The following is a 12525-nucleotide window of genomic DNA, read 5'->3' as shown; positions in this document are numbered from 1 at the left end:
CCAGATGCTAGAAGCACATAAAGCACAGAGAGGAAGGGAGGCAAGTGTGATCACTATTATTCCATCATTTATTATCATAAACCTACACAGAGAAGCAGTGGGATTTTAGTTCCATATACAGTAAGCAGAGGCATGCAGTGCCAACACATTTATGTAGGGCTCCAGCTCGAGAGGAAATGCTGCAGTGCACCACTTACTGTCTAGCAAATCCTGCATGACACACAGCAGAGGAGGAGACATGGCAGAAGTGTGTGCATATCATAAGCTTGTTATCTACAGCATTTGCTGTGTCTGTCTTGGTTACATGCACTACTCAACGTAATTACCCTTGAAGAAAGAGAGATGGAAGGAAGTCGCCGAGATAGAGTGGAGACAGACTGAGCGAAAGATTGAGGAGGGGGAGGCTGGATGGGAGGAGAGAGTTATTGGATGAGAGAGAGAGTGAGGCAAGCAGGAGGAAGTTAAAGAGAATAAAAAGAGGACATAGCTGCAGACTAGAGATGCAGGATGACTGCTCTCTCAGCCCGTGGCTCGACTGCAACTGCAAGTAGACACGATATTTGGGGAGTGGCAGAAGCGTCTCTCGGGGGACCTGAAGGAGGACAGGCTACTGTTCCTCTGGCTGCTTGTTCGCGACTGAGCCCCTTTGTGATGGCAGTATGCCAGTCATGAACAGGTCAGGGTAAGTGGATGGCATTTGTCTCTCTTTCTGATTCTCACTCTTTCACTTTGCTTCTGTTTGCATGAGTAGGCATTAGTTGTGCGTAAGATATATAAGATGGACTTAAAGCAGTAGTACTTATTTAAGTACATTATTTACTTTTTCCAAGCAATTACTATGAAAAGAGACTAAGTCTTCTGTTTGATGCTTGAAAGCTTCACACTATGCTAAATTTAATTTAGAAAAATTGCAAAAAAAATATAAAATTCGATATAATTATATTTCGGAAGACATGTTTTCTTTTACATGGGATAAGGAAAAATGTGTTATTATAATTAGAAGAGTAAAAGTTATTAAACATGCAATAAAGTTCAATTAATTAACATTAGTAAATTAGGTAAAACAGATTAAATTGGTGTAGAAACAATTTTCAGAAATTTCACAATTAAATACAAAGACATGGCAAGTAACACACAATTAAACATGACATTTTGAAGTAGAAATAGTATTTTCTTGTAAAACCAACTCCAGTAAGCTTTGTTTTATTTACAGTGTATCGTGAACTAACAATACATTTTAGTATTTATTAATCTAGGTTCACATTGATTTATTATATACTAATACTAATATTTCAAGTTGTATAAATTAACATGAATCTAAATTAATAAATGATTAAACAAATGATCATTGTTCAATATTGTTAGTTCATAATATCTATTGTAAAATTATAGCAAAATGTTAAATGATGAGGCCTTAGATTTGAGACAAAATGTGAGTGCTTTGCTTTTTTTTTTTTTCAGCTTGTTGAGTAAGGCAGGTTTGAGGAGGCTGTTGTCATCAGATGAAGTGTGGACTTTAGGTAGGAAGAGGAACCAAGTAGAATTTGTCCCAGCCGAGCAGGATATTCTGCAAGTTGCAGAATCAAACAATCCTCCTGCCAGTCCCTCTCACAGGTACAGCCGACAGAACCAGGCACCTCTTCACCTTATCAGTCCTGAAAGAGTTGGCAAGACGGAAGGTGGAAGCACTTCATGTCTGTGTGAATCCGTGAAGGCTTTGAAATCAGGATCTGAAGTCAATGGTGGGTAGGGTTCTGTGTTTTTCGGACTTTGAAGCTTTCATGAACACAAAGTGACCGTTATGGCCACTCCTAGAAGGGAACATTTAATCATCAGGCGTTGTCTTGATTTCAGGCAGTCAAACAAAGCAGTCAGACTTCATACAGTTTGATTTGACCATTTCACAGTCTATCTCATTGATATATGCCTTTCTGTTGTTATTGAGTGGACTGCAGTTTCGTTGTGTGCTGATTTACAGTATGTTTAGTTTCTGCTGACTCATACTGTTAGCAGAGTGACTCAATACCCATTCAGTTTTACGGTGGCTTTTATATCATATGACTGCACATAAACAATGCAAAAATGGAAAACAGTTATACTGTCAAAAAAGTGTCAGTCATCAAATTTTTTTCCCTTTCAGTCAGTTACATAAAAACATAGATTGCCTTTATTTAATACCAAAAAGAAAGATTGATTGCCCCTTAACTAACCGCCAGTGGGTCATACTAGATCTTAAGACACTGGGCCCTATTTTAACGATCTAAAGCACATAGTCTAAAGCGCAAGTTCACTTAGGGCGTGTCCGAATCCACTTTTGCTAGTTTAACTACGAGAGAAATAGGTGGCGCAAAAGGGTTGTCCCTATTCTCTTAATGAGTAATGGGTGTGTTTTGGGATTTACGTGCGTTAAACCAATCAGAGTCTCATCTCCCATTCCCTTTAAATGCCAGTTGCGCTCGCGTCATGGCAGATTTGCTATTTACATGACGGAATTTGATAGTGGAAAGACTGACCGCTTCTCCAGAGCGCAAACGGAATTGCTTGTGCGCAAGGTAAAAGTGCCCAAGCCGACCATCTACAGGACAAGCCGGATTCCACCATATCTTTATGTACACCATAATAATCTTTTACATTGTAATCATTTTAATTTTAATATTTGGCATGTTTGTGTGTTGTTGTGCGTCCCTGTGAGTTTAATAAGCAGAGTGTAAGCGCTTTGTGGACCCACGCAAATTACTAACGCGCTCTTTAAATAAATACAAAAATATTGCCTTTAGACCAAGTTTCAGTTGGTCAATGGCGCAGTCTATTTCTGTTGCCTCAAAATAGAAACGCTGCAACAATGTGCCTGAACACACCTTCTTTTCAGACCAGCACGTCCATGGGCACACAAATGGGCGCAAATGCATTTGCTATTTAAACAAAATGGCGCAGGACGTGAAAATGATAACTGCGTTGGGCTGAAACTAGCAAAAAACACTTGCGTCGCGCTTGGCGCTGCATTGCGCCGGGTGTAAGATAGGGTCCACTGTCTTAACATAATGGCTATGTTTATCTGATTACATGAACAAAAATTCTCAGAAAAATGTAAGCCTTCGTTGGTTACTGTTGCTAACTCAACTTTACAGAGCATCCCATGGGAACTAGAAAAAGATTTTGAATCAGAGATTTTATAATGCTATTCACAGTCAAATGCAAAGAGAAAAGTCGAATTTAAAAGTAAAAACTTTAGCGTTAGTGAACATTTGTGTTGGAACTGTGAACACTTTAGTTACTAATGACACAATAAAGTGAAAGGCTGCATCTGAAATTGCATCACTACTATATAGTAGGCGAAAAACAGTATGTGACAAAAGAAGCATGTCCGAATTCACAGTACTCATAAAAGAGTAGGCGAAAAGAACCCGGATGGCAAGATTCTGAAGTGTGCATATGATGGACATTTTATTATCCCATGAGGCCACGGGAGAGGATTTGTGAATGGCAGTGAAGCCAAATTCAAAACAATTACCTTCTCAAGAGAATATGCGATTTTGGATGCAGCCTTATTATGGCACTGCTGGTTATCCAGCGTGTTTTGTGGCTGGGCTCAACTCAGAACGAATTTAATTGCTAGGACTGTGAAACGTTTTTAGTGGGGTATTTATAGTTGATTGAAGGTTTACATTTTGCAGTAATATTGCATGTGTTGCCATTGTTGTGATCAATATCTCCAGATGTATTTAAAGATTTAAAAAAAAGAAAATTCATTAGATAAATTTATGGAAAATCATTTGAATTATAACCATTTATAGTTGCTTTCAGAACAAGACACACAGAAGAAGGCACAAGGGTTTTATGAGGACACCTGCACACCCAAGAGAGAAAGACCACAACATCCAGCTGTAGTGCCAATGAAGCCAGTATTAAAAATTCAACATTTCACAGTCAACCGTGAGCCCCATCCAGACAAAAAAGGTGATTTCCAATTAGAGAAGAGCCATCTTAAGCCCAGTAAGCAAGAGGACATAAAGATGACAAGCATGGTCCATGGCTGTGCAACACCAGATACCACAGCTCTAAATGTACAGAACAATCAGAGACTGCACAGTGTGCTGGTGTTTAACAATAACCACAATATATGTGACCAGGATGCAGGGGGCCAATGGAAGTCATCTCTTTCATACTCCAAAACGAATAAAACCAACGCAGACCATGAGCTTCCTGAACAAAAAACACATGTGTGTACAAATGAGACTGTCACAGACAATCCACTTATTGAAAGCTTGATTCTGGAAGCAGCAAGTGCGGAAATAAGAAAGGCTGAGGATAGTCCATCTTGTGATGTCAGTCTGTCTGAGATAGATGAGAAGTCAGAGGCAATTTCATTTCATAGTGAAGCACTCGCTTGGTCTGAGGAAGAGAGGGACTGTCTCGATGAGGAGAAGACTGAGGCAGTCCAAGCAAGTAGTTGCTCTTTGTTTTTTTTAGAAAAGAGCACTATGGTACCAGAAGATTCTCAGCTTTATGTGAACAATAAACGGGAAGGACGCTGTACACTGCCACATTACGAAAGACAAATGACTGTAGAGTCTACCTTGTCAGAAATTCTCTCTCCTGTAGATGAGGTTTTGTCTTACGGAAGTGCAGAACTTCTTTCGTCTGCTAAAGGAGGAGCCACATCAGATCTTGACAGCTATGGTTGTCCTCCTCCCCCTCCTGCCTTTGAGATTATTACATGGACCAGTGAGGAGGAACTTCCAGCTCCACCTGATTCTGTTGAAGATCTCTCCATTAACAGCGATAACATCCCTCCTCTCCCTGTGGACCTTTCTCTGAAAAGAAGAGAGTCTCTAAGTCTAGGCTCTAACAGTCTTAGGGAAAAGGAGGTAAACGATGATAGTAATGGAGTTCTATATGAGGATGCTGAGGGAAATGACTGTTCGGAATACACTAGTTCACTTCCTGAAGATGTGAGAAATGAAATCTCAGATCCATTGTCCTACTTTAAGATTGGAGACAGAGTTATTGTGTGTAACTCCAGACCAGGTGTGCTGAAATATAAGGGCCTCACAGCATTTGCAAATGGTTTTTGGGCTGGTGTGTCTTTGGACAACCCGAATGGAAACCACAATGGAACTTTTAGAGGTGTGAAGTACTTTAGCTGTGACAAAAGTCACGGTGTCCTGGTCAGAGCTGAGGACATTGCTCATATACACAGGGAACATAGTAGTGATGTAGAGACTGGGGTGGATGAAGATCCCTTCTCAGATGAGGAACCGCCTAGCGCAAAGAGAGATAAACAACAGATAGCCACATCATGGGCAGATAGACAAAGAGGACATACTTATAGACAGTGTCCTTCAAGAAATGAAACCATACTTACAATCACCACATGCACACAACAAAAAGAACCTCAGGAAGACATGTCTGAAGGCACGAGAAATCTTTCACATCCCTCTGAAATGCCCTTACCAAGAGTAAGTAACACCACAAATTTAAAAGGACAGTTTACTCAAAAATGAAAATTCTGGCAACATTAACTTACCCTCATCTCATTCCAAACCCATATGAATTTCTCTCGGTTACACTTTATTTTAATGTGTCCCTTTTACAGTGTAATTATACATTTAAGTACTGAGTAATATTAATTAAGTACATGTTTTTACTGTAGGGTTTGGATAGGATTAGGGGTTGGTTTAGGGTTAGTTGCATGTAATTATGCCTAATTTAAAGTTATTATAAATACATTATAAATACATATAACGTGTAACAAGGACACATTAAAATAAAAGGTTACTTATCTTTCTTCTGTGGAACACAAGAGATGATGTTAAGATGATAGTTTGTGCAGCTCTTTTATACTATTGTTAAAAAATTTGTGGTCAATAAGATTTTTTTAAAAGTTCATACTTTTAATTCAGAAAGTGTGGATTTAATTGATCGCAAATGACAGTAAAGTCATTTATAACATTACAATTAATATTTCAAATAGATGCTGTTATTTAGAATTTTCTATAAAAAAAATGTTCCGGGTTACTTGACTGTAACCCTGTTCCCTGCAAAAGCAGAACGAGATGCTGCGCTGCTTAGCGCATTGGGAACGTCTTTAACCGTGACCTGCGGTGAATACAGTGTGTAAACACGTCGATGGAATCGACCCATATGTACAATAGCCTCGGTTGGTGACGTCATCGGCGCGCGCCCGCGACTATAATTAGATGAGCCACAGGTGCAATGTCAGGATATTTAGTTTGAAGAGCAGTCCTCGGTCATCATCAGCACGGCAATGCAGCACAGCATCTCGTTCCGCTTTTTCAGGGAACAGGGTTACAGTCAAGTAACCTGGAACGTTCCCTTTCAAAAGCTACAATCGATGCTGCGCTGCTTAGCGCATTGGGAACGAGAATGCCCACGCCGCCGTGCTTGAAGGTGTCTGGACTCCTTACGGTTGTGTAGGTGTGCTCACAAGAACTCCAGAAAGCCATAGACATTAGCTTGTGATGTCAACTCAAGGAAGTGAGAGCCCGGAGTGGCATGAACATCCAAGCTATAAAATCTTATGAATGTGTACGGAGAGGACCAGTCTGCCTCATCACAAACAAATTGCAACGGGGCACCCCTTGCCAAGGCAGCAGAGGAGTAAGCCCTTAAACCCGTTGGCGAAGCTTAGCCGCGCGCCTCATGGGCAAGAGCAATAGCATCCCTAACCCAATGTGACATAGTCTGTTTGGCGGCGGCAGCACCCCTGTTGCTGCCCCCATAACAAAGGAACAGTTGCTCTGACTTACGCCACTAGCTGGTGCGGTGGATGTAGGTCTGAAGAGCACGAACTTGACACAGTCTGTGAGATCTCTCCTGTTCCGGCGTTATGAACGGCGGAGGGCAGAAGGCCTCAAGATTTACCGGGTGTACAGCCGAGAAAGGTACCTTAGGCAGGTAATCAGGATGAGGAAGCAAAATAACTTTCACCATTCCTGGGGCAAAGTCTAAGCAGGATGGCAATATTGACAGAGACTGCATGTCCCTGATTCTTTTTAGAGAGGTTATAGCCTTAAGAAAACCATCTTTAGGGTCAGAAGTTTGTCAGACGCTAACTCTAGAGGTTCAAAAAGGGTCTCAACCAGACCCTCGAGGACTATAGCTAAGTCCCATGAAGGGATCTTGGTTCTTATGGGATACCTCAGTCGTCTGGCCCCACGAATGAAGCGAGTGAGCAGAGGATGTCTCCCGAGTGGCACCCCGTCAACCAAGGCGTGGCAAGCCGAAAGCATAGCCACATAAACCCTGAGAGTGGCGGGGCATGTGCCTGTTGATAATTTTTCCTGCAGGAAGTCCAGAACTGAAGATATCTAGCAGTTGACCGGATCTGCATTATGTATAGCACACCACCTTTCAAAGACACCTCATTTTTTGGCATAACTCTTTCTAGTGGAGGAAGCCCCAGCACTTAGAATGGTCTCAATAACGTCAGGCGAAAGCCCAGTGTTCCTCAGTTGGTACCCATCAGGGGCCAAACATTAAGGTTCCACAGGTCGGGCCTGGGATGTAATATTGTGCCCTCCACCTGAGACAGAAGGTCCCTCCTCTCCGGAATCGTCCATGGCGAGCCGTCGAGGAGAGATATTATCTCCGAGAAACATACTCTGTTCGGCCAACGCGGCGCTATCAGTAAGAGGCAAGACCCTTGTTGGCGCACTCTGGCTATAACTCCTGGGAGAAGAGAAACTGGAGGAAACACATACAGGCGCATTTTGGCCATGTGTAGACCCAGGGGGGCTGGGTGACTCAGAGAGAAGTAGAGGGGTTATTGCGCTGATGGAGGGTGAAGAGGTCCCCCTCCGCTTCATAAAAACTGGTTCAGATCGGTTTCACTACTTCTGGGTGGAATTTCCATTCCCCCATCGGTAATTTCTGTCTGGACATTAAATCCGCTCCCACATTCAGATGCCCTGGAATGTACACTGCCCTGAGTGACAGGAACTTCTCCTGGGCCTGGAAAATCTGCCTCGCTATTCTGTTCAGATTGCGTGAGCGCAGACCTCCCTGGTTATTTATGTAAGAGACTGCCGCTGTGTTGTTCCCCCGCACTAGAACATGACAGCATCTCAACTGAGGGAAAAAGTATTTCAGTGCCAGAAATACATATTCCATCAACTTGAGGCAATTGATTTGCCAACCGAGATAATGTCTCCCCGGAGCCCTTGGGCTTGATGACCACTTAAGACTGATACCCAGCCCGACAAGGAGGAATCTGTCGTTAGTATTTTGCAGCAGCAAAACGCACCTAGAGTGGGACCCAAGGTGAGGAACCGGGGTCTGAACCACGTAGAAAGGGAACGAAGCCACAGCGAGCAACCCTTACCATAAACATGGATTTTTAGAAAGGACACGAAGCACTCAGCGCGTACTCTTGCCTTTATTTGCCCTTGGGGATTGTTTGGCGATTTTGAGCCACAACTGAAGTGGTCTCATGTGCAAAAGGCCCAGAGGGATCACTGTGGACGCAGCTGCCGTGAGACCTATGTAATGTCCTGACCTAGCCAGATGTTTCTTTGGGGTGTTTAAAATGGTCTTGACACAAACGGGGGACAGTTGTGCCGCCGATGGTTACAGAGTTACATTTCACCCCCAAGCACATTACCCTTTGGGGAGGAGAGTAAACGCTCTTCTTTGCGTTGCAACTCAGCCCCATAGAGAGAAGATGAGCGTGGATCGATCTCGATGTCGAAGCGCAAGCTCTTGAGACTAGGCCAGTATCAGCCAATCGTCTATGTACAGTAGCATGGCTAGGTTGAATGGAAGGAATATTGGGAAGCTTCGCCCCCAAAAGCAAACCTCGGGAACTTCCTGTGTTGTGGCAATATTTCTATGTGAAAATATGCGTCTTTAAGATAGACCGTGAAGAAACAATCGCGATGTTGAATTTGCAACACGATCTTCTTGATAGTTAGCATCTTGAACTTGAGCGTTCTGACGGAACGGTTCAAGCCTCAAAGATCTAATAATGGACGCAAACTATTGCTTTCACAAGCTTATTCCTGTTTATCATAGCAGAATGGCAGTTGTTCACTAAACACCTGTGTTTTGCAGCCTGAGTTTGAGCTCCATCATAATGGGCAAAACAGGCATCATGTGGATGCTAAAGTGACACCAAAGCTGGATAAAGATACCCAGGATACCAGAAAGAGTAAAATAATTAAATCATTGTGTGACAGTCAATCTACAGACACTGTAAGTTGCCAAAACAGCCTTGACATGTTTTAACAACGGATAAAATATCTGTATATGCATGGAATTTGCATGAAAAAAAAAATCTTACAAATTTCTGAACTTCTCACTCTTTGACATTAAGGATATCAGAAAAAATGAGGATGGTTATTTTATGCCATGTGTCTTGGAGCAGTGGCATCAGGCCCAACCCAATACGCCATCAAAGATAAAGGTGTCGCCCCATGAAGACAGTATCGTGTACAGATTAGTAGATGCTGCAGTGGAAATTCTGTGCAGCCAAGCAAATGAAGATGCTCTTGACCTTTGTGAAACACCAAGCTATCTATTAAATGACAGCCACAAACATTATCGAAAGGTTAGTCTATATATGTATAACAAACAACTATACAAATGCTAAATGAATGAGAGAAGCAACTCTCATCTAAACCTTATTCATTTTACACTGTAGGTGATCTTTCAGTTGACATCTGATGTACTGCATAAGATTTTGGGTGATCTGTTAAGGAAAAAACCTGCCCAGAATATAGATCTGCAAGAATCTGCCATATCAACTCTTCAATCAAGTAAAATTTCAGTCACATTTTTAAAGGTAAAATGATTTGCAATCAGCTGTATGAACTACTCAATAATATTCCAGTTGAGTTATTTGAAGGTACCTCTAAACAAATGTATACATCGATGCCACATTCGACCACTCCAGACACGTTGACGCGTCCGCCATCTTGGAACAGCCAACACTTGCTGACAACAAGATGCTGTTGTCACTTACAGTAAAAATCAATGAGGTTTCCAAGATGCCAAAAAAATTGCACAGCCTCTCGAGTGTTCACGGACCAGCTTTGACCATTCCAATATGGCTGACGTATAGCGGTCCATAGAAACAGCTGTTAATGAAGTATCTATGTATATATATATATATATATATATATATATTAGGGCTGTTAAACGATTAATCGCATCTAAAATAAAAGTTTGTGTTTACATAATAAATGTGTGTGTACTGTGTATAATTATTTTGTATAAATACACACACATGCATGTATATATTTAAGATTTTTTATTTATTTATATATAATATATTTATATATAATATAAATTATATATACATCTACATACAGTATATACATGCAAATATTTCTTAAATATATACAAGCATGTGTGTGTATTTATATATATATATAGATATAGATATATATATATATATAATAATTATACACAGTAGGCTACACACACATTTATTATGTAAACACAAACTTTTATTTTGGATGTTTAACAGGCCTAATATATATATATTTGCTTTTAAGCACAGTATATTTGAACATTTGCATTGTGTTAATTGTGTTATTTACAGGCTGCAGTGAGAAAAGAGATACAGAAAATTCTGAATTTAGAGCGAAGTGAACAACAGATGACAGAGATGCTCCAAAAACTGTGCAAATACTGGTATGCCAAGAGAGACAGAGTGGACTTTATACTGGTGTGTGTAAAGGCACTCATATAGTAATATGCTTGCTTATGAAATTAGTGTTGATTTGAATTTCAACTGAAAATGGCAATTTTTTTGTTCTATACTTCTAGATTCAAGAACTTCATAATGAGGAGAGAACTTGGCTAGACTACAGAGCTGACCAGAACACTGTGAAAATGCATCTGACTGAAGAGATTTTCAGCCTTCTTTTGGATGACACAATATTAGCCCTAAATCATATGCACATTTCAGCCTAAAATATTTTTTTTTAAACTTGATGGCATTTTCATATACTGCATCTTTGATATGTTGTTATTTTCTTTTTATGTGAATCTCACAAATCCTGTCAAGAACATTCCCAAGTCATATTGCACATTTTTCATGAATAATTTTAGCTTGAAGAACATACAATCTGTTTTAGGACCATTAAGCTCTTGCAGTATTAATACATTATTATGACAATTAAGCACATTTTCCCCTAATGTCCACTTTTTGCAATTACTGTAATGACAATAAAACATAATTCTCATTACTGAAATTCAAAATAAATAATGATATATTATAAATTGTAAAGTATTTACATCATATTATTATTGGTTGCACTGTCTTTCATATCTGCTGATTTAAGTAAAAATATAATGTACCATAGTCATTTATTTACGAATGCATTAGCATAATACTTCTATACAGTAAAGATTATCTAATGCAAATCAATAACCATGATGGTCATACAATGAGACCATTATGCACGTCAAAATACAAAATCTGACATGAATTGTCCCATAAATGTTGTTTCTTAAAGGAACACTCCGACTTTTTGGGACTTTAGCCTATTCAACTTATCCCCCAGAGTTAGATAAGTCCATACATACCTTTTTCATCTCCGTGCGTGCTATAAGTCTGTTTGACGCACCCACAGCTAGCCTAGCTTAGCACAAAGACTGGATGTAAATGGTTGCAGCTAGCATACTAATCCAAATAAGTGACAAAATAACGCAAACATTTTCCTACAGTATTTACATGTTGTGATTTGTATAGTCACAGAGTGTACAAAAAACAAAGTCACATGAGACAGACATATTTTAACCGAATAAATACTGGGAACTATATTCTCTGAAGGCGAAGCACTGCTACTTGGGCGGAGTGATAACTGCAGCACCTGAGACGCACCGTGGTGAGGAGCAGAGAGTTTGTTCAGAGCACGTCTCTGGTGCTGCGGTTATCACTCCGCCCAAGTAGCAGTGCTTCGCCTTCAGAGAATGTATTTCCCAGTATTTATACGGTGACAGATCTCTGTAGCGCCTTAGTTCAATCGGCACGTGAACTGATGATAATCTCTTCCTCTTTACTACAAGTCAGTAGTTAATAAACATGAATGAACATTAGAAGGTATGTTACAAATATTTGTTTTATGGTGCGGCGGACATTTATTTTGATGGTGCGGAGAGTGCCAGAGCATGAGCACAGACCGGTCCCAGACTCCGTCTTCATTAGTTTACAATCTGTTTAACAGTCCTGTCTAATTTGGTATTTACATAGAACTATTCTACAAAGAAAGTAGACAGTATATGAAAAAGTATTAGTGTTTGCCATGTGGTTGATGTCCAATGTCGCTAGCTGAGCAGAAATACATAATCATGTTTTGCTTGGTCCCCTCAAATTCCTTAGTGTAAAGGTTGAGAGGTCCATCTATCACTGTTTTCATTAGTTCTAGGAACTATAAAAAGGTTCCTCCGGTGCGAAAGCCCCTCTTTAACGCACATCACCATAACAGACAAATAACTAATCCGTCTGTCTAAAAAAGCTGTAAATTCTACGTAGGACTTTAAGGCACGTACAGGGCA

At 40.4% G+C, this 12525-nt stretch overlaps 1 protein-coding gene across 2 annotated transcripts; it reads left to right on the top strand.

Moving 5' to 3' along the window:
- Nucleotides 1–489: 489 nt before the first annotated feature.
- On the top strand, nt 490–11268 carry LOC306995162 (uncharacterized protein). 2 transcript variants are annotated; one of them, XM_079606495.1, is made up of 8 exons: nt 490–682; nt 1462–1742; nt 3805–5459; nt 9073–9213; nt 9335–9568; nt 9662–9802; nt 10565–10690; nt 10792–11268. In XM_079606495.1, exons 1-8 carry the CDS (start codon nt 660–662, stop codon nt 10936–10938), a joined length of 2748 nt encoding a protein of 915 aa, XP_079462621.1. In that variant the 5' UTR covers nt 490–659; the 3' UTR covers nt 10939–11268. The 2 variants fall into 2 exon arrangements, with proteins under 2 accessions (XP_079462621.1, XP_079462622.1); XM_079606496.1 differs by having other exon boundaries at nt 579–682; nt 10565–10656; nt 10792–10865.
- Nucleotides 11269–12525: the final 1257 nt, after the last annotated feature.

This window comes from Phoxinus phoxinus, assembly GCF_949152265.1.
Source record: "Phoxinus phoxinus genome assembly, chromosome: 3".
NCBI lineage: Eukaryota > Metazoa > Chordata > Actinopteri > Cypriniformes > Leuciscidae > Phoxinus > Phoxinus phoxinus.
This window is presented reverse-complemented; position numbering and strand designations above follow the sequence as displayed.

Bases quoted from the DNA above. Each gene is read 5' to 3' on its own strand.
- LOC306995162 (XM_079606495.1), top strand. From the start codon at position 660: ATGCCAGTCATGAACAGGTCAGG. The intron at 5,460-9,072 runs GTAAGTAACACC...TGTGTTTTGCAG, and splicing joins CTGAAATGCCCTTACCAAGA to CCTGAGTTTGAGCTCCATCA. The intron at 9,569-9,661 runs GTTAGTCTATAT...TTTACACTGTAG, and splicing joins GCCACAAACATTATCGAAAG to GTGATCTTTCAGTTGACATC.